The sequence below is a fragment of the Calonectris borealis genome, chromosome 3, assembly GCF_964195595.1.
Source record: "Calonectris borealis chromosome 3, bCalBor7.hap1.2, whole genome shotgun sequence".
Taxonomy (NCBI): domain Eukaryota; kingdom Metazoa; phylum Chordata; class Aves; order Procellariiformes; family Procellariidae; genus Calonectris; species Calonectris borealis.
Window position 1 is genome coordinate 106,506,131 of NC_134314.1, and position 22,863 is coordinate 106,528,993.

General features: G+C 37.5%; 1 protein-coding gene across 5 annotated transcripts in view; it reads left to right on the forward strand.

The window, feature by feature from the left end:
• The window catches only part of LYPLAL1 (lysophospholipase like 1), a 30,282-nt gene extending 7,884 nt beyond the window's left edge, over window positions 1-22,398 (forward strand). For 3 of the 5 annotated variants that reach the window (XM_075147103.1, XM_075147104.1, XM_075147105.1), the window contains 3 exons: window positions 6,794-6,963; window positions 18,175-18,290; window positions 18,929-22,398. In XM_075147103.1, the coding sequence (XP_075003204.1) occupies window positions 6,794-6,963; window positions 18,175-18,290; window positions 18,929-19,168 (526 nt within the window). In that variant the 3' untranslated portion in view covers window positions 19,169-22,398. The remainder of the gene's footprint in view (window positions 1-6,793; window positions 6,964-18,174; window positions 18,291-18,928) is intronic. The other 2 variants (XR_012673157.1, XR_012673158.1) reach the window with 2 other exon arrangements.
• Window positions 22,399-22,863: the final 465 nt, after the last annotated feature.

Here is a 22,863-nt window from a genome sequence, read left to right on the forward strand (position 1 = left end):
TTAGTAGGTTGTTCTTTTAACTTTATCTAGCTTTCTTTCAAGATCAGTATTTGTGTACGTAGATTAAACTTGTTAAACAAAACAGAATTCTATTTCCTGTCCCTTGTAATGCTAATGTATATCTTTAATTAAAAAAAAGAAGTTCAAATTCTAGCCCTAGCAGCTGATGCAATCCCTAAAGCCACGTCTACAGTAATAGTTTTAAAGGAAAGGGTTTCCTTTTTCCTTTTTTATTTGGGTCAGGATGGCTACAGCTTTAAATACTGTTTCAGCTGCTACAACTGTGACTTAAACATTAGGTTTCTATTGAGTTTCTAAATCAGAACTGAATACCACCCAATTTAACCTTTTTTTTTTTTTTTAATAGAAAGTGATAGTTTAAATTGGCATTGCAGGAGCTAACGTGGTGAAGTTAAAACCATTTAGGCTCCACTTGTTTTAATAAGTATACCTTACCTTCTATAATTCCCTTAAAAAATCTAGGTCAAAGATTCTTTGCGTTGTCTAGCATTCCATTCTGACAGTCCTTCTCCTTTGCAAGTCAGAAAGTAAACTATAAATACTTCTTGGGCTATTTTGTGGATCTTTTTGACATTCACTCAACATACCTTTCTGTGGCCAATAAGTCTCCATGCAGAGTTTGTTGTCTATTTCCCCACCCCCCAATTTATTCTAATTTCTCTTGTCTCGAAGTATGTGGCTGGTAAGGACTGCTCAGCATTATATGGCCTGGTACTCCATCCTTTCACCTAAGTTCACATCTTTGCTCATCTCATGAGTGGAAATGAGTTTCATCTCATCGTAGTCCCCATTTGGCTATATCGCAAAACCACCAGACAGTTTGGCACCGTTCAGCTACATTGGCAGTCTCTGCTTGTGAGAGGCCTGGGGTTGGAAAAGCAGCAGGGGTACTGCAGGTCAGACTTGAGATGGATTGGCGGAGCCATGTAGGGGAGCGTGCATGGTGCCTATCATACTATGTTTGGCTCAAGCAAATGTTATTAATCCTTCACTTTTGTAAGCCCTAACCTCATTCATAAATTTAACACAAAGAAGTCTTTTTAGAGGTGGAAGTTTGAGGGACAAGTGGAGAGGGTTTTGGTTGGTATCATGGGGTGGTTCTTTCATCTCCTTCTGTAAGTAGAAATTTAACATTCTGCATAATAATAAGGGAAGCATGCTTGAAAAAACTTCGTATTTTCCTTTTATTTCTCCTCTTGCATTAGATGAGGAAAAAATATGGATATGCATACATGTAATGCTTACATCATGTACTAAATACCATGTGGAATGCAATAAACGCTTGTCAGAGATACTTTAGTCATGCTTCAGGAAAACAAGGTAGAACATGATGGCAATAATCTTGGATTTCTAATCCCTTTAACTACATTGTGCTCTTAGACGATGTAGTTTTTCTTCTCTCAGCCATTTTCCAGTGCAGAGGAGTTGGAGACAGTGATTTTTATATGGCCCCTCCAGCAAGCAGTTGTGGGGTTCTAAGTTATGTGTCGTTCTGTACTCTTGTTTTACAGTCTTTTCAGGGGTTTCTGTGCTTAGCTAGTGTCATTCATCCATCCTCAGTGTTGTTTGCCACCAACTTATGAAAGATACCACTCTGAGTGTCTTTCAAACCCCGTAATGGAGAACTGATTCAGATTGGACCTTGGTTTGCCTCTTGCCACTTTCTTTCACTGAATTCATAAAGCAGCCAGTATTAGCTGGTTGCTGAGGAACTGGCGGTGTGTAGAAAAGGTCATTTGCGGTCTTCTCAACCATAACATGATTTGCTGTTTCTCTGATGAGTACAAATCCCCACAATTTACACCACCCAACCCCTCCACCCCCTCCTCCCCCCCCCCAAGAAACCATGTCAACTTTTATTGTGGCTTCCTTTGTCTTGAATGAATAAGATTTGTCCCAAGTAACAAAAGCTGTCAACATAGTATTTCTTTAGGTAACCATTCTGTATTGGCTCAGTTAGCTCTCATTTCAGGCAGTATACATCCAGAACAATTCTGTCAAAAGCATTTGCGTGTGGTTTACGTGTGGAACAGCCAGAATTACTCCTCATGGAGATGACTCTTGCCTTCCTATTTTTAATTTTTTTTTTTTTAAGTATACTTACAAGTTTAAGCTGTTTGAATTTCTGACCCATCTTAGCTGTGTTACCATACTGCAAAGCTTCATTGTTAAAATGTGTGGAACCCCAGTTTTAACATAAGATAGACCTTGTACTAGAGCTTTGAATTATTTCTGATTTGAATAGGTGGATTCTCTGCCTTCCCCCCCTTTTCTTTTAAAATTCACTTTCTGCTTCGAGCAGGCAGTGGGAATTAAAAAACAGAATTATGAACCTGATTTTCTATTGCGGTGTACTAGTATCAGCAGTGAGATTATGCTAGGAGAGAATCTGGGACTGGAGAGTAACTTTGCTTTCATTGGAAAAACCTGCCATAAGCTTTAAGAGAGTCAAGGCTTGCTTCTAGAACTTAAGCAGTCTGGCAGTGTGCTCTGTAGATTTTCTCAAAGGGATGCAGAGACTTCCAAAAGACAACATTACAATGTCTCATGCGACTTTGTGCCTCCTAACTGAGAGGAGATGGGTTTGGGAAGGAAGCAAAAGTGAGGATTTCAAAAATTTTGATCTTTCTCTTTCTTTCTTTGAATCTTAAAGCCTAACTTCACTATAAATTCCCAGTTCTGTCTGACATCTCAGGAAGTTCTGTCTGGAACTTCAAGAAAGCTGTAAGCCAGCACCAGTGGTCTGGGTTTTATGTGACTGCATTAGCAGGGTGATCAGAGCGCTGAGTGTGAAGGCAGTGATACAATTGTGCATCAGGAGAAACAGTTGGGGGGAAGAATATTTACTATTTATCAATGTGCTGTCTGCTACTCATATTTCTTATTTAAAGCAGCTAGTAGTGCTGGCTTGTCTTTTAAACTTAAAACGTTGGACAGGGACAGTGATTTATTGGATAACGAACAAAAACACCTGTAGTTTTATGTGAATTGCTATGCTAATAGCATCGTTTGGAGATAGGATTTGGCATGCTTTTAGACCTGAATTTGAACGTTGTATAGCATCATTCAGTTGCTTTCCATTTCTGTTATCTTAAGATAATTTCAAACTATTTAGCACAATTATAAACGTGATTAACAAGGTCTACAGTATATAATCCATGCTCCAGGAAGGTGGAAAAACATGGTGTTATTGCTTCCTGCTTTCACTGTATTTTCATCGTTAGTACATAACTGACATTAGCAGAAGCTAACCTATCTTCAGTTTGTGAAAACTTGAATGATCTGTATTACTTCGAGACTTTGCAGTGAAATCAACAGTGAAAATTACTTCTATCTGTATACATGTTTAAAAGATTGGAAGGATGATAAATACTTACAGAGATATTATAGGATATATTTTCCTTTTAAGACATTCAAATATTAGGTGTGTAGGATCTTCTTGAAACTGCAGTCTCATGCAAGAAGTATATGTGTAAGAAAACAGTTGTAGATCAATGCACACCCTTAAAAAATAAGACCTATAAAGTAATCGGAAAACATGGTCTAGAGTGATTTGAGGATGTTGGGAAGCATTTTAAAGATTCTTTTCCTCAGAGTGCCTGCAGTTTCTTAAATGCTGTTTGATACTAGCCATGTCTCCTTTACATCATCTTTTCTCTTTATTTTTAAATGTTAAGAGTTAGTTCAATTTGTAGGAAATTGTGTTTCAAATGTCTCTTAAAAATGGTACAAGTTTGGAAGTTGGCTATATCCAGAGAGAGGGTTCTTAAGTCTTATTTTCTTATACGGATTTGAATCTTTGTGTGCTCCAGAGCAAGCAAAACAAAACCACACACACCCTTTAAAACTAAACAAACAACAATAACAGCAAAACCCACATAATTTGGGGGGCTATATATTTTCATCACGAGTTTCAACAGCACACGTTTTAGAGACATGGAGCTTTATTTTTAGTATCATTTAAAAAAGAGAATAAAGAAAGTGAGGCACAGAGGAAAAAATCATTGGGACTAGTGTTACAAATTTTGATTAAACTTAGGAAATCAAAAAATCCAAACTTAAAGCTGACCATTTAGTCTGATGCTGTCCTTAACTGACCATGCTGATCTTACTGGATGGAGTTTTCACTCCACTCTGTATTTCTTTGCTTTTGTGTATTTCAGTCCAGCCTCTTGTGTCACTGTAATATAGGGATTTTTTTATATTTTTTTCTTTTGTGGTTTAATTGTATGAAAAAATTTTGTTCTGTATTCTTGGAGCTGTACAGATGGTTCCATGCCAAACATATTTGTTTACCGTGGTAATGTCTGAGTTGTAGTGTGCCAGCTAATAAAGGGATTTATTTAAGGAACAAGGTGAATGACTAAAACAGATGTGCCAGTTGGGTGAACCATTAAAAGAATCTTACTTCTCAGCTTTATGTAAAGGTTTATTTTTAATGCATTTCTGAGAAATCACGAGTGGTTGCAAGGATGTTTTTGAGACAGCTAAAAGCATCTTGTCCGTTTGCTTGGGGGTCTTCTCCTGTGGGCTTAAGACACATTAGTCTTTCATCTATCTTATTGAAGAATTTGCAAAGACAGCAGGTAAAGGTCCTGAGTTTCAACATCTGATCAAGTATTATAATCTCATCATGGATTTTGTCCTGTTTATAAATTATATGATTCTATCTTTCAGTTGTGAGGAAACCTGTTTTAATATTTCTGTAATATAAATGTAAATTTCTGTAATGTAATACAAGTTTGTATCTTCATTCCATGGAAATCCTGGGTCAATCTGCTGTAATAATACTAAAACCTTACACACCTTTTCTCACACAAAAATATAAGGTACTCTGGTTTTACTAGAAAATGAAGCACTCTGGCTGCTAAGCATTTGAAGTGTTTGAGGAGAAGCTAAAACCGTTAATTAAATGCTATGTGCCCAAGTGCTTGGTCTGTTGTACATCACATCCTCCAAATGACTTCCAGAAACTACACTGACTCCGCTGCTGTTGATAATTTTCAACATGGAATGTTTCCTCTTAGAAATTGACTTTTGTGAATTAGAGATTTGTAATCTTGTTTCTTAAGTGTTGATCAATTCATTTGGGAAGAATCCTGGAGACGGTGGTAATACTAAAGAGAAGTTAAAAAGAAAAAAAAAAAAAAAGCAAAAGCATTTTAATAACATTTTTTAAACTTAGCTTGAGCTTGCTGGGTGTACAAAATATTTCCACTGAATTTCCTTTAATTTAGGAGTTACCTTTTTTTAGTAGACAAGTAAGGGCTAACTTGGAAAAAAAAAATTTGTTAATTCTGGTGCTTAAGTATATGATTTGTTTTGAATTAAGCAAATGAGGGGCTACTTCAGGCACACACTGTACTAAATTTGACCACATACTGGTATGCCATTTTGAATAACAGCAGATTGAAAAACAGTGGTTTTTAGGTACTCGTTGCTGAAGCTGTGCTAAAAAGATGAAACAGTATAGTCTGTTGCTGTTTGTTGCCTCTTTCGTTATATTTGGCTTACCAGCTTTTAAGTCATGGACACAGAAGAAAATCTGTGTTCTCTCATTTTTGATGTGTGTGACTGAGTAATGCAAACAGTATACTGCCTCTTGTACGCTCATACTAGTGGCAGTATTTCTGGTTTAGAAATAGCCATTTACTTATGTGAAGCCTCTCTGGTATTAATAAAAGCAGAATTTGTTCCTTCATTAAGAATAATTGAAATAGTGGCTTTCTCCTTTTAGGTTAGTTGTGTTTTTGTTTAATCCTAGTACTGAAAAAAATCCAGAGCGAGCACAGAAGTCAATGTTAGCGTTTTCAGTGGGTTCCCATCCAGACAAATTTATCAAAGGCTGTCTGTTTGTAGGCAAGGATTGTAATCTGATCTGAGCTCATCTGAGCTTAAGTAAAAATGAAAAATGTGTCCCCTGATTAAACATTGCAATTAAGGATTTTAGGGGGCTTGGTTTTGAGATGAAGCATCGATCTCAAAGCAGTATGTTTGGTATTAAATTGTAGAGCCATTGCAAGGCAATTAGATCACCTTTCTTGGGATTTCAGGGCTCTATTCATCTTCTTTATTTAAAAGCAAAGAAAAGGCTGCTTTGAATTGTAGCTTCCTTGATTATCTGAGGTTTGGGCAGCGTGTTAAAGCACTTAAAATATTAATCTGACAACACAGTATAACGGGAGGGAAGTATCATCATGTCTCTAATTTGTGTCTGTGCACCAATCCAGTAAGCAACATGGCATTTCTTTCAGTTAAGATGCGGATGGCTGTATTTATTTAAGAAAAAGAAAAATTGACAGAAGGCAGAAATTTTTGTAAATGCCTAAAGGTTCATGATACACATCTCCTGTCAATTTTGACAAGAATAAGACAACTGAATCCCATAAAGTTAGCTCCTGCAAAGCTGTCTTGTTTAGCAGTTACTTCAGTTTGTCCTATTCCGAGGTGGATTTTAATCCTAACTTTGTTCAGGATTATGAACCTCTTGACAGGGTTAGGATTTAAAATGTTTAGCTGACCTGATCAACCTTGACATTGAACTGACTGAAACTTGCATTATATATAGCTTCCAAATGCTGTCTTCATTCTTGAAGGACAGTGTTCTGAATGCAAGGAAATGCAATGTGACTGGATGTGAATTGAGTTAGACATGAAAGAGGTTCCTTCTCTCCTTTGCTGGAGAGAAATGGAATTGCTTTTATTTATCAGGTATGCTGAAGGCTTTTGATCTTATGCTTGGTTAATCATTTGTTTTCTTTCCTTTTACCAGGCCATATACACCTATGAAAGGAGCTTTTTCCACTGTGTGGTTTGACAGGTATAAGATCTCTAATGATTGTCCAGAACACATTGAAAGTATTGATTCTATGTGCCGGGGACTTACAGACTTGATCAACGATGAGATTAAAAATGGCATTGCAAAGAATAGGATAATAATAGGTAAGAGAGGCTTATTTTTAATGTGTTTATTTTAATGTTTTTTAATTGTTAAGAGATCATTGACTTTGAATTTACTCCGTCCTGAAAGCTCATGAGCATGTCTTACAACTACTGAAGAGCCCCCTCAGCAGTCAATCCTCAAGAATATTGAATCATTATTTAAACCTGTATCAGATGGGGAATGTGGCTAACTGCAAGCAGTGTCCTCAAAAATGTAACTTAAAATTGTTTTTATTGTAAATAGTCATTTGTAATCGTTATTTAAAATACAGGGTGGGCAGTGATTTACTTTTAAAAGTACATATTTTTACTATTTCCTTTTAGCCGTTTTTGAGGAATGGAAAGCATACTTTCCCAAAATGTCTTGTATTTTGGAGAGCGGAGATGTAGCATATAAATAATCATGAGCTTTTCCTTACTGCTCTAATAATTTTGGATTAACCCATGGGGAAAAAGTTCGCACGTTACACATCAGTAAAGATTAACACTTGATAACAAAAGAAGTATTAGCTGTCATAGTTCATATGTGTCTATCTTCCTGTCCCTCTTAATTTCCACAAATTTCCAGAAGCTTTTGCAGTACTACTGTGAAACAGATAGTGGGATTTTGAGGCACAAGAGTTGAGGGCATGGAGTAGCCTGTGTCAGAGAGGGAATGAGACTTCACGAGTCCTTGGCTCCCTGTCCCATCCCTACACCACAAACTATTTCAGGTTGGGGAGAAAACTCTTAATGTGGGAACTTATATATTTATGGCCAACTGAGTCATGCCATCAAAATCCTGCATGGTGGAGCCACCACCATTCAGCCTACATGTTTTCTTGGTCCAGCCCCATGTTGCTCTTTGAAGGCCTCTGTTTACTTTCCCTTTCTGGCTCATTGCCCTGGCTGCAGAATGCATTGTTTCGGATGGCTGTCAGCACAGTCTCTTTGATCTGTCTTTCCTGTGTTATACCTGCTGGCTTGGAAACAGCTGAAGAAGCGCAGGTGCTTTTCTGTAGGGTGAGCTGGGAGATGTTGTGTGTACAGATCCAACTTGCTACTAGGCTTTTCTCCTTTTTCTGTAGCCTTCAAAATTAGATCTAGTGAGACTGCAGAGTATGAAAGTTGTTTTACAAATCATAAGCAGAGTAAGGAAGTCGGTATGCACTGATTCTTTGGAATCTTTTAGATTCTTTGGAAGTCCCCGTCTCTGTGTATTTGCATTCCTCATCTGTAAATCAGAAATAATTATACTTACTTTCTCACTCTGAGAGCATTGGTTTCAGGCTTCTAGGGTAAGGCACTGTTTCCTTGCTTCTGTGACAGAGACTACATGCATACATTCTCACCATTGAATCTAATATTCATGTAACAAACAAAATAATGCAGCCCTGAATTAGGTCCATCCAAAGTGCAGAAGGGGGCCCATGTAGGTGCATAAGAAATTTGCTAGTGGAAAATGGATTGTGTCACTTGTGGCAGCACAAAATTAAGCATTCTTCCATGAGGACTTTGTGCCTTCTCTGTACTGGTTTTGATGATTCACCAGTGTGTGATGCAGTGGAGAATGAAGCTTAGAGATTCTGTAAGGTTTCTGTGCATAAACGTTAGGTTTAGTATCAGACTGAGTCAGCCTAATGTGACATTCCTAGTTGCTTTAGATGGGACTTTGTGGAAATAGTTGCCCATCTTCTGGCTTTGTCTCTTACAGGATATCAGAAATTCTGCAAAGGCACCTGGCAGCTTTATAACCTTTTTGATCAAAAGAGAATATGAGGCCAGGGTTTGGTTAAGGAAATATAGTCAGTGTGTCTGCACCAAACTGTAGCCTCCATTGGAAAAGTAGAAATGGGTGGCCTGAAATTTTTCCAAGTTCAGGAAAGACTGATGTGCAGAGATAATGAAAGATACGGTCATTTGCTTAGAATGTTGAAGAACTAAACCATGTCAGATCTTGTTAGATTTCTCTTTGAAAAAGTCAGGAACATCCATCTGGTACAAGAAGAGGAGGCTTGAGGTAACAAGTGGGAAGCAGACAGTGGATTTTTGAGTGCTGGTGCGATAGACTTGGAGGAGGCAGCCTTCGTGAGGTGAAGGGAAAAACAAGTAGAGCAGAGGAAATCAGAGTGAAGTGTTGCTATGAATATTTTCCCAGTGCATTCAGTGACATGGTATCGTGTTGGAGATCTATAATGGAAATACTGGTACGTATCTTATTATAGAAAATAGAAACAAAATACTTGAGGGAAGAGACTGGAGGACTCGGGAGTTTGTGAAGAGCAGTGGGGGCCTTTTCAGGTAGGTCACAGAAGCCAAGAGAGCAGAGCAGTTGCATGAAGAGGGAGTTACATGGAATGAGATGGTTGTTAAAGAGTTAAGGAGGACTGGATTGTGGGACTGTCTATTTTGTAATGAGTGGGAGTTTTAATGAGTGGAAAGAAAACAAAATGAGTATGAGGAGGGTAACAAGATTGAAGGTTATGGTTTTATACGGAATAGCGGACTAGAAATTACAGGCTGAGGATGAGTGTCAGATATTGTTAGATGAGGGCAAGCGAGGTGTTAGGCAAGCAGGAAGGTGGGTAGCTGCTGACAGCTCAGAGGTGTGGGATAAGAAGGCAAGATCTGAGGGAGCACTGTGCAAAGGAGAGCGAGTGGGAAGAGAGGGGAAGCAGGAGCAGGCTCTCAAGCAGTGGAAAATGAGAAGCCCAACACCTGGTGTTCTGGGGGATGATTCTCCTCCTGGAGCCATTCAAACTTTCCACAAGGCTCAAGATTGTGGGTACAGTAAGATCATTTGTTCTGAAAGAAATTATAGCCTGTGCTGTTTGTTTCGGTAGCACAGTTAGCTCTGAAATCCACAAGCGGCTGCTTGTAGGGCAGAACTCTAAAGCTGGGGGTGGAGTCCAGGTTATGCAATGCCACTCCTCTTTTTCTATATCAAGAAAAATATTGTTGCAGCCTTGTTTTTAACAGCTGCTCTATGAATCTACTTCTAAGGAATTAAATTACTTAATTCACTGGAGAGAAATAAAGTCTTATTATTAAAACCTCCATATCAATTTAGAGTAACAACGAGCACACAGTAGTACACGGCTCATCTACCCGTTCCTATTTCATGAGTTTGCTTTCCTACTAATAGGAAAGTTTCATGAGTTGCCGAAGTCTTTTGAAGGAAGTAAACTTCTGGTTCATTAAGGTTTATTTCCCCTAACCTTGAAGGAGGAAGGAAGGGAGACTGACTGCAGTATATAATTATTCAAAGATAATTATGTCACCCCCAGAATTTGATAGTGGAAGTCACTTTTTAGGCAAACATTCCTGTTGAGTTACTCTTGCTGGTCTTCCTGACTAAAGCCCTTCTTGCAAATAATCCTGTAAGTAGGTTTATATTGACTTTGGAGATAAAAGAGGATGATAAAATTAATCAAATTCTGACACTTGGAGTTTGATAGTATCCCTTCTGAAAAACTGCATGTATTCCTTCTTTATAAATGCCTGAATTCATTGCTAAATTAGCTAAACAAGCAAATAACCACAGTTTGAAATGTGGGACAATCATTTCTTTTTCTATTTAAAGCTGAGTTGGTTTTTCAGGTGGTGGTGGTTTTGCTTTGTTTTGTTTTCTTGTGGCTGAGTTTTTTGGGGTTTTTTATTTTGTTTTTTTAACTGCTTCTATAGTGATAGTGCACTTGGAAATTGTCAAAGATTTCAACAGTGTTATTCAAGAATATGTTAGAAGCTCTTGAAAGAAATGGCCACTTCACATTTGGAGCATTCTGATAGTGCTCACTTTAGTCAACTACACTTCAGTGAAAGGCAGTCTTTTTGTTCTCTTTTTTTTTTGTTCTTAATTTAGCACTACTTTCCTAGTTTTACAGGTCACTTCTTGTGTAGCGCAGAAATGCTGATCCAAGCGTGTTGGTCTCTGCCACCTGTAGTCACTTGTGTAAGCAGCCAATGAAAATAAACTTTCCATAACAGTCCTGTAGATTTGACTGTATGCCAGAAAACACATGCATGATTCCTGACCCCTTGTACTGTAACAATAACACAAGACACACAACCACTTTTTGTTTATTGCTAGACTTCTTACATAGCTACTGAACCATGGTGGAAGTAACATGAAAGTTCTGTGCTTCTTGTAAATATTAGCATTTCCATCTCTCTCAGTGTGTGTGAGAATGGGAAGGGGAGGAAATATCTTGGCTTTGACAACCCAGAGAAAGAGGATTCTGTAAATATGGGAAGATAAAAAAATCAACAATAAATCATTAAAATGTTGAGCAAACTACTTCACCTACAGTCTTGTATTTTATGTTTTTGGCTTCTAAGCCTTTTGCTGTCACTCATCCTATCTTGTATCTTCTGTCTTTATTAGGAAAATCATAGAATCATAGAATAGTTTGGATTGGAAGGGACCTTTAAAGGTCATATAGTCCAACCCCCCTGCCATGGGCAGGGACATCTTCAACTAGATCCGGCTGCTCAGAGCCCTGTCCAACCTGACCTTGAATGTTCCCAGGGATGGGGCATCTACCACCTCTCTGGGCAACCTCGTCCGGTGTTTCACCACCCTCATTGTAAAAAATTTCTTCCTTATATCTAGCCTAAATCTACCCTCTTTTTAGTTTAAAACCATTCCCCCTTGTCCTGTTGCAACAGGCCCTGCTAAAAAGTTTGTCCCCATCTTTCTTATAAGCCCCCTTTAAGTACTGATAGGCCGCAATAAGGTCTCCCCGAAGCCTTCTCTTCTCCAGGCTGAACAACTGCAACTCTCTCAGCCTTTCTTCATAGGAGAGGCGTTCCATCCCCCTGATCATTTTCGTGGACCTCCTCTGGACCCGCTCCAACAGGTCTACGTCTTTCTTGTGCTGAGAGTTCCAGAGAAAATGTTGCCTTTCATTTAGAGGCACTTACTGTCTTGCTGTCACAGAGTAAATTCATGGTTTTATATTGCCATTTCTCACTGCAATTCAAATGAGATTTCTCTTTCTGTACCACCCATTATGTGGCTTTGTGGTTTATCTAAATTATGCCTGAGATGCTGGGCTCAAAGCAGTACTGTTAGTCCATCTCCTCCATAATAACAGCAAATGTTTCGTTAATTTTCAGTGCGTCAGTGTAAATTTGCATTGCATCTGTACTTCGGGGAAAACGTTTGCTCCTCTTGTTTGTTTGCACCGGAACTGGCCATTTATTTTCCTTTTGGATCTCTACTACTCTTTTTACTTCCTGATGCGCAGGCAAGAGACATTAATGAATGCATGTTTCTGTTTCCTTCATAAATCATTCAGTAGGAGGTACAAATGCTAATAATTTTAACCAGAGAGTAGGATCCACCACTTGTCATTTTGTTTCCCAGCTCTTGACAGTGTCCGTATTAACGTATCTAGAAACGAGGGTCTTTGAAAGGTGGCATATTCTCAGTTTTGATCGGCATGGTGAATGACAGACTTAGCAAATGATAGTGAGGATTAGGAGTAAATAAGGCTCACAGCAGTAAAACCAAAAATAATTCAATCATGATATTGTTATTACATATTATCATCAGATAATGGTTTTGGGAAGAAAAGAATTATAAAGTGAATCGAATTCTGATCTTTCCAGCCTTAGTAGAAACTCTGTTGAAAACATACGCTTACTCATCTTCAGTAAATGCCTGAATGCAGTGCAAAATTAAATGGATGGATGGGCTTTTAGAATGCTTGAGAGTCATGTGTAGACATGCCACAGGGTACACATTAACTTGTACTTTCTTCACAGTCGTGCCTACAGGATCATAGAAGAGTGAGGCTTAACAACATTCGCTAATCCATATTCATGTGTCAGTGCAGGTTCAGCTCTATTTAGGCAAAACCTTACTATTGCCTTTCTGACTTGTTCTGAAAGATCTCCATTAATGGAAGTTTCACAGCTTTCCAAGACAGCCTGTTCCTGTGCTTCACTATTCTTCACTTTAGAGAGCCTATTTTCTAGTTTCTTTTCTGTGATTCAGTTTAAAATCGTGAATACCATGAGCATAAAGAATAGGTTATTCTCTTCCTTTTTCCATGTTGTGCGGTTATGCTGACTGTACAAATGTGCTGTCATCCTCAGAAACAACCAAGAAAACACTCTAGGTAAATAAAGCAAGCCATAGATTTGATAGAGTAACATCTTAGTAAAAATTGATTTGAGACTTTTCATGGATTTTATTTTCCTTCTAGTGCTAAAAATTATGATTCCTTAGGTACACATGTTGCATTCCCCTCTACTACCCATATCAGTTGAAAATAAAACTGTAACTTGTTCTGGTTTTACTGCGCATTGATACATTAGAAACTATTGTATACTTGTTTTTACAAGAAAGCAGTAAAACTTGTACTACTTAAATATGCATTTCAGAATGTGTTTTGGCTGGTGAGAAAGCTGGATAGCAAATTGGTTCATGTTCCTAACAAGAGGAAGTGGCTGAGCCAGTCAAGGGAAGTTGCCTTTGTTCTTGTAAAGACTCTCAGTTACTGAGTAACAAACAGAATAAAAAGGCTATCAAAGGTGGAAACCATTCATTGCAGTTCTACTGGCGTGTAAGGTTAGTGTTTAGTGAAGTTTCATGAATAGATTAAAAGGAGAAAATCGCTGCTGTGAGGAAATTCACTTGAGACAAAGTACATGTCTGAGCACTTACACAGAAGCAGTGTTTAGAGAGTTCTGTAGAGAAGGGAATTTGCTTTTCCACTGGCATTTGTACTCTTTGCTGATATTCATATATGAACACTGTTAAATGTATATAATACTTCCATTCATGGATGAAAAAGGAAGGTCAAAACAGAAAGTCACCTTCTTTGCAGATGATGTGTAGAACAAGGTTTTGCTGTTACCATTAATAGAAGGTAGATCGCAGAAAGTCCCTAGGGAGAGCAGAAAGTAAACTGAAATGTAGCTTTAGGGAAAAATTCCTGATAACAAACTGATTAAAGTAACTCTAGGTTGAAATTGAGAGTGAAAAATGCTGGGAGAATGGAAAGAAAATGAGGCAAGAGTATGTAATGTATTGTGATAATAACAGAACGGGCAAAGACAATTCCTAACTGTGCTGGTGTAGCCTTGCACAACAGAAGAGTATTTGTCTCTCCTTGCACAGGCACTGTATGCTGTAGCATTCATCTCTTGCCACTTTGTTACCAAAGCTGTACTGACAAATTTGAAGACATACAGGGAAGGTGCAGAACAACTACTAGAGAGAAACCAGTGAAGAAATATTGCTTAAAATAAACACCCCAAAACCCACCCCTACACCCAAGTCCGAATTCTTATCAAAGTCTGGGGCTTAGCTTCTCGTCTTCCTCTTTTGGTTCTATGCTGTAATGAAGCAGTTTCTACCTCTGCCACTCAAATTCATGTGAGAAGAGCTCAAGGTCTGTCTCTGCAAGGAGCAGAATACCTGTACTGAATGCAGGTGGCAGAATTCATGCACTAAATGTGACTAATAACTAAAATTAGTTTCCTATGGCTGTGATTTCTAGTGTGGAAAACAGCTTTGATCACATTTTAAAATTATATTGGAAAGACTGAAAAAGTGATCTGGTTTGTTTCCTAAGTCCATAATCATTATCTATAACAAATTGACTAAGGCATTTTACAGTCAGATCTATGTGACTCGGGAAGCAATCAGCAATGTCAAACCTGTGTTTGTTAGAGAGGTGTTTTTTCTGTAAAGAAGAATGAAAACGTGAAGAGCTTTCTGAACCTAGGAATAAGTCATTGCAGGCACTGAAGTGGAGCATGGGAGACAAGGCAGAGTTTTTAGCATTCTCTCTTGTATACAGGACACAAGAGAGAGACTAAATAAAGAAACCTTTGTGCTAGATAATAAAGTTAGTCATTTTCTGAGATACAAACCCAAACACTGTGAGACCAAATACAAAGAAATTAATAAAGCCGAAGTTTGACAGTAGGTAAATACTTGGTTTCCTGAACTCGATATAATGTTGAAGTGTCATCATGGACCAGATTATCATTTCAGACAGATACAAATGAGGAGCAAATTAATATAAACGAAGATCTTTAGCAGAAGAGAGCTCAAGGTTTTATACAAACACTTTGATGTTTAAAAGGCTCCTAAGACCATTTACAAGCTCTGGAAAGAAGGTTTTATCACTGAAAAATGGCAGCTGTGATGAGGGTTTTTATTTTATTCAAGCAGGAATAAATGACATATGAGAAATTCAGTCTCTGTTCGCTCTGTGTTACGTCATCGTATGGCTGGGGTTACCTTAACATAGTTACAGATGATATTCCAGCAAAGAATGTTTTGTTTTCAGTGAAGTATTGCATGAGAGTTTCCTTCTGATTCAAATTCTTTAATTTGTAAGTGTGACGATCCTGTGTTTTCAGCAGATCTTTCTTAGCTAGCAAAGCAAGTTACAAGCAGCTTTCTTCTCGCTGCAGAGAGGTATTGCCTAGAAACCAGCACTACACAGAAGCAGATTTGAGGTCACAAATGCGTACTTGAGTGAAGTTTCTTTGCAGATGAAAGAAAAGTGCTTTACTTAATTGAATCTGGTTTGTATGTGCTTACCTTTTAGCCTGTGCATAAACCACCTTTGTAAGGCAGGCAAGTTAATGCAAATAATTAGATGCTTTCCTGAACTGGTATCCTGAGCATTGTAGAGCCAAAACTTTTTAACTGTTTTGAAGCATTAATCACAGATCTCTTTAAAAAATATATATAAGGGGAAAAATGGAAAATGAACATACTTTTTATGTGAAACATATTGGCAAATTCTGAACTTCTGTGCACACCCTTTGTACTTCTTGGGAGTAGATTGGTCTCAAGCGAAGGGCTTGCTATGTTCTGCCCATCTAAGGTTGAAATGTTGCCATGTCATGTTTGATCTTGATTAACACTCATGACACAATCTGCTTAGCAATGCTGTGAGGTTTGTGTGTTCTTTATGCTGAGGTCATTGGTGTACATAAGCATACTTGTATTTTTCTTTTGTGTTTTGCTTACATTCTGACTGTCACTTCATATATTTGTGTTGTGTAATATCTGTGCCTGCCTCTTATTTTTCCTTAATCCAAAATTTGAGTTTTTATAAAAGTTCTTGACTGAGCATGTCTTTTGTGTGTTATTTCAAATTTACGCTTATACTGAAATAATCCTTGTAATCGCAAAAATTTGTCTCCAACTACAAATGCTTATTCAAATTGTTGTTTCTGAAGCATTTACTATATGGCATTTACTTAGAGATTGTTGTGGTATCAAGTGATGAACTTCAGGTTTTCCCCTGGAAAACCAGAATCAAAGAACTAGTCCTTTGTATTACATTTTCTCATAGTAGTATGAGCCACATAAAAGAACCATTACCTAATATTCTTCTAAACAGAAGGTGACTGCATTGTCAAAGACTGCTGGTGAGTAATTGCAGATAGTGTTGCCAGATTGTGACTAACTGGGTACAAAATTTTAGATTAAATCATTTACAAACTGGTGATGAGTTTTCAATGCAGCTTTTTTCCCTGTATTCTGAAAAACTTAAAATGGACTTCATTTTATATGTAGACAAAGTATATTTGTATTTATTTGTAAGTAAATGCAAAATGGTATCTTAGAATATAAGTGCTACTTTTTGGGTTTGGGGATGACAGCATCATTCAGAATGATCAAAAGGAAATGAAGAAATAAATGATCAGATTCCACAGAAGAGAATAAAGGAAACTTCAGCATAAGATGATGTTGTTTACATAGTAACTTTGCATAGCTGTTATATTTTATATACTTTCTCAGAAGGCTGTATTTCTCTCTGTGAATGTGGGGTCAATGGTGTTGAATTTTGGGATTGCTATGACACTTGTGCAATTTCTTTTTTTTTTTTTTCATTTTCTTTTACATGTGGCAAGAGAACATGTCTGGTAGGAAATAGTGATGCAGATGAAAGGCTTGCAGTAGTATTTTCAATATTTTTATTTTTGTGAAGACAAGTTTATTCAAAATTTCAGGTGATGTGGGCTGTGAGAGTTTTTAAGGTGTGCTCTGAACTTGTTTACCCACATTCATTCCTATTTTTCCTCAACTACCTTTGTTTCTGAACTGCCACTGGGCACTTAGACATACTACATTTAACTTTGAACTGGTTAAAGATTGATTCATAGGGTAAATAGCAGGTCCTGGCTTTATTTACCAAAGATAAATATCAGGGTATTATCAGCCCCCTGGGTGCATAACTAGGGATCCCAGGTATATCTCCTGGTTCGAGGATACAGCTCTCCTAATCAATTAAGGACTGTGTTTGGAAAAGGAAAGCAAGGCTCCAGTCTTCCACGTTGTGTGGTCTTGCTCTTTCTCCCTAAGATCCAAGTTCTGTAAGTCAGGAACCTGCAGTTACCGCTTTTGGCCATAGTCGTCTTTTAAGACGACAAGGTGACAGTAAGTAGAAAGAATTAGAAATTCAGTAGAAATTCTGATCAGAAATTCATTAGAAATCAAAAAATAATGTTGTGTCACTCTTCACCTTAGTCGTTATCTGGATACAGTCAGTATAATAGCCTATGTACTGTGTCCTTGTGAAGTAATACGGTAGTCTGGATTTCTTTCCTAATGAATAAGCATTTGTCATGTAAAAATCATCCCGGAGGAATTATCTCACAGCTGAAGGAATTAGTGCAGCTTAAGAGATGTTTGGAACACAGAAGGCCATTAATTCAGAGATCCTGTTAGAGCTCAGGTGAGGTACATTGTAATTTTTCCCTATTTATTATGTATCCTAAGGTGTAACAACAACAAAACCCTCAACTTCTGAATACTAGTCTAATGTGGTGAATGTTCATTGATTTATGTACAGTAGTGATACAGGTCTTCCACGTGTGAATGCTACTAGCATAGGGGAAAAATAAGTTGAATAAAAAAACAGTGAGAATTATCTGTTCGTGGAGTTTTGCTTTGTTAACGTCAGAGACCATATGGCCACAGTGTTCAACTACCTGGTAGGAACCATACACAAATGGCTTCTAAAGTAATGGCATTCTGGCTGATTTTTTTTTTCCTTTATCTCTCAGTAATGAATCTACAGCAGTACTTTAGCTATCCAACTTTTTAATTGAATCATGCTTTTATTTAAGATCATTGTAACCTTTATGTTTCTCAAGATGTTTTTTGATTGCACTGTGTATAAAAGAAACAAATCTGAAGACAAAAATAAATTGGACGCTAATCCAATCTTTGTTTCTTTTGTTGCGTCCTAGGAGGCTTTTCGATGGGAGGTGGAATGGCAATGCATTTAGCATATAGGTTTCATCAAGATCTGGCAGGAGTCTTTGCTTTGTCTAGTTTTCTCAATAAAGACTCTGCTGTTTACCAGGTGAGTGTGTGGTAGACTTTACAGAAACACTGCTTAGCTAAAAGAAAAACATGATAATTAAAATTGAGTATAGCGTGTTTATTCATCTGAGGCAAATTGATTAATATTCTAAACTGACGACATTTCCTGGAAATAGATAAGCAGATTATTAGGGAAGTAAGGCTTTAAAGCTATCCTTACATGATGTTTTGTTGCTTTTTTGCACAGGAAGTATAATTATTTCATTCAAAGTAAGTCAGAAGTCAAAGTGTAGAATGCAGATTAACAAATCAAATGCTTTGCAAGTTGTCCTTAGTTGCTAGAGAGTCCATGGAAGTGTAACTATTCTTTGAAAATTTGTGATGAATTATAATACTCATGGGCTCCATCTGCTGTCATGAATTTTTTTCTATTTCTCTTATTTGGAGAGGAATTAGACCTTAAAGTAAACCCTATCATTTGTCAAGAGTTAGCACATTGGAATTTGGAGTGCAGTTTTTTTCCCAATATTTGCTTGTTTGCTTTTGTAGAGATGGTACAATATGACCACTAAAACGCAGGTTAATAAATGAAATGCTACGTAAATTGTCACCATGTAATTGTAACTATTCTTTTAAAATTTTTAGTGATATGTCTAACAGTGTTTCTTCTCCATCTAGGCTTTGAAAAGAAATGAAAGTGTTCTTCCAGAATTATTTCAGTGTCATGGAACTGCTGATGAACTAGTTCTCTACTCATGGGGTGAAGAGACCAACAAGATATTAAAGTCACTGGGAGTATCAACATCTCTTCATACTTTTCCAAACCTTAATCATGAGTTAAGCAGAACTGAAATAGAAAAACTAAAAACTTGGATTGTAAAGAAATTACCTGTTGAAGCAGCAAAGACAAACGAATAAAAGAAGATGCAGCTTTCATATACTTCCTGATTTTTGTGGTTTTAAGATCATGCGTGGTGTGTATATGGGTGCCCCGTATACATTATATAAGCACAGTTCAGGTAGACACTGTTATATTCCATAAAGTTCACTTAAGTGGTGAAATGATGGTGCTGACTGTTAACACTCATTTTATCATATGGGTTTCTTTTTCTGTATTCTTGTCCAGTTTTTAAATACACATCCACATCAGTCTATGGAAGATATTGACTGATAAAATTAAAACCATTCCTAAATGATCAAAACAGTATTCAGGGAGCATTGCTCTGAATTTCCCAGATACCTTTGGTGTGTGTTCTAAGATGGAAAAATATACAGTGGTATGGTTGTCTTTCTAATGGCATTACAGCAGAAAAAGGCCAATTATTAAAATAATGGACTTCTACTTGTAGAAATACATGCATATATTCAAATTAGTTCACTGAGAGGAATTGTCCTGGCTTCAGTTGGATTCTCAGCATGTGGGAATGAACCTGCATCAAAGCAGAGTTGTATGTCACCTCAAAAAAATAACAGAGATTTGTGTTATATTTTTAAAAGTCATAAGTAGCTGTGTCTAGCTATACCACAGGCTCTTGTTATTACCCGTTCTCATTGTTTTGTTACTCGGAGATCTAGCTTTATATGAGTTGCTTGAGCCCTGTGTGGTTTATAGTGTAGGTTTAAAAAAAAAAAAAAAAAAAAGTGCCATCATGATTGTTAAGATCTATCCTGTTTTTGAAGAAATCATTCTTTGGGCACTGTTCCTGCAGAGACTTATTTTTGCCAACAGTTTTATTTTGGTCTGCAAGATCACTTTTTAAATTAAAAGATGAGGATACTTGACTCCTCCGTGAATATTTAAGAGTTGTAAATAATGATTGTGATATAAAGAAAACTTGTATCCCATTATTTTAATGGTGGATGATTCATCTCTGTGTCAGTTTGATAAATTAACTCAGAGTATAAATATCTATTCTTATGTAATTTTAATGCTTTTTTTATTTCTCCCCCTCTGTCCCATTTTCTCCTCCCCAAATTCAGTAATTTTATTAGCATGACAAGGTATTCAACCTTTTGCCAAAGTCAGTAGATCCAAGCCTCTTGCTTAATCTTCTCCTTCCCCCTTTTCTGAAGAGTGGATCTAGGACACTGTTGTTTGCTCTGTCACAGCAGATTGCTGCCAGTATTGGCTATGACTCCAGAAGTGTCGGCCAGCTCCAGGGGACTGAGTTTTGTTCGAATCCTCATGCGCTGAGACCTAAGCCAGCTTTTACCTATCTTGAAGAGTAAGCAAAGGGGAAAAAATGTCACTGTTCTAGTACAAGGCATGTAATTGGCAGTAGCAAGTAACAACTTCCTGCTGCTAAAAATATTTTGCTTTATTTCATTTTGCTAGCATTAGCAAGTCAGCAGTCTATTCTGAAAAACAGGATTTTAAATGGCACATGAAAACTCAGCTATTTGAAACAGTAACTGAAAAGCATTTTTTCCTGGTGCCCTAGGCTTCCTAATTACTACAAATTAAATTGAAACAGGTGTGTTCAGAGGCAGCTGAGCTAACATTGCCTTGGCCCAACTCTAATTGCAATCCTTGACAAGTGAAGTTGTAGCATTTTAGCGATAATACATCATTCTGGGTTGTGCACCATTTTCTGCTTTTCCTGCAGTTCCTATCAGGAGGCTGTTTGAACCACTAATGCAAGTTGATAATTAATGTTGGTGACAAGTGCATTCAGATGGGAAGGTGGCGGGCTCCTGGCTTTTAACAAGGTTAGAGAACAGCGCAAAACAGTTGAAATAAGATCATGGAGGGAATAGAAATTATTACCAAGCGAAACCCAGTTCTTTCGATTGCTTTTGCCGTCTTGGTAATTGCACATACAGTGGATACAGAGTTGCTGCTTTTGTTCCCTTGATACAGGCTGAGAAACGATTACAGAGGTCTGCATTTCATGACATTCTTAGAAAACAGTGAAGTCCCCAGTTTGCATCTGTTTTCTTCCATCTTCCTCGTCTTGTGAGTGAAATGCCAACTAATCAGGACATGCATTGTGACGTAAGATTGGAAATCTGTTAGGTATATGCTGTAAAGGGGTCCCAAATCTCAGAGTTTTGAGGTCACTTTTGGGATGTTAGAGAACTTCTCAATAGTGTTTTCCTTCGGTCTGCAGGTAGCTACAGTGAGGACAGTGTGACTTGCCTAGCCCATTTGGTGAGGATGGTGTGGCTCTGTGTCCCAGATGGTGCCTAGCTCAGGTTGGACAAACAGATTGAAGTTTAGCTCAGAAAAAGTTGGACTGCTGGTTGGTATTGAGAAGCAGCCAGAGGCAATATTAGTCCTTGAAGACAGTGGGCCTGCTGTTAGATCTCTAGTCAAATGAAAACTTGAATAGTCAAAATTAGCCCAGCTGCTTGACAGCAGGTTTCAGAAGTAATCCAGATAGGTTTTTGACTGACTGGGCTTTTTTGACCTGGCCCCTTTTTACTACACTTAAAAAAAAATTCATTTTCAAATTGATACTGGAGCACAGGGCAGAGGTTCCTTTGACAAAAGGGCATCTCAGCAATGCTTATGGCACTACAGCTCCAGGATCTACCTGTTGATTGCCGGGTGGAGTCTGCAGTACTTCATAGAATGTTTAAGGATCAAAAAGAGTTCCCTATTGACTAACTGGTTGCATGTTGTTGGGACAGAGTTACAGTAGCAGGTGCCAGGGCATACAGAACCCTGAACTGGTATGTCTTATCAGTTGTATCTAGATTTAGATGAAGAGAATGGAAAAGAACGCAACTGTTTTCATTCATGCCTAATCTTTCACTCCTGATACCTTTAAAGGTGTTTACATATACGAAGATGTTAAGGAGATAGATGCCATGTAGTCTTAGGAAGGCGCTCTCTCCTTTTTTTTTTTTTTTTTTTTTTATCTTGTACATGGGCTTTCTCCTCTTTCTCTCTTACAGATTGAAGGAGAAAAACATATTTAAAGATACAGTCCTGTACATCATTTTGAGTAATAAATTGCAAGATTTCAGTGCCAAGCATGGATCTGTATCACTTGAGCCACTGAAGGTATGAGAACGTAAACTAGAAACAAGGTGGTTCTGTGTTGTGCTGATCCAGAGGAGGCAGGAGCAATTAGTTGGCATGCAGTTAATGTTCCTACTGTAACTCTTTCAAGGTCTTCTTTTTTTTTTTGTCTTTTTTTTTTTTTTAAATTAGAAAAGAATTTGGCATTTAAGTACAAATTTTTAATACCATTTAAAAAATACAACTGAAATAACTGAGTAAATCCATTCTGATTGATGTTACTTTGTTGGAGCTTAGTACTGTTTTGGTGAAAAACATAATTCAGTAAGCAAAAGAAAACTAGTTTAATTTAAACTTTAACTCTCTTGAGCTCAGTTAGTGTGTTCCATACTGCTTCAGAAACAAAGCACTAGTGTTTGGACTCTTTGTTTTTCTTTCTAATTTTCTGACATTACACATTTGTATTTCAGATGTTTGAAATTTGTGACTAGATCATTGCTGTGAACTTGGGTGCTTTCTGAGTAATTAATGTGCTAGTACAGACATACAGAGCCAGAGAACAAATGTGAATAAGGCAGAAATCAGCTGATCAATGTGAGAAGCCAGAAGTCATTGGTAATGTAATTTTGACATTAAAGTAAGAAGT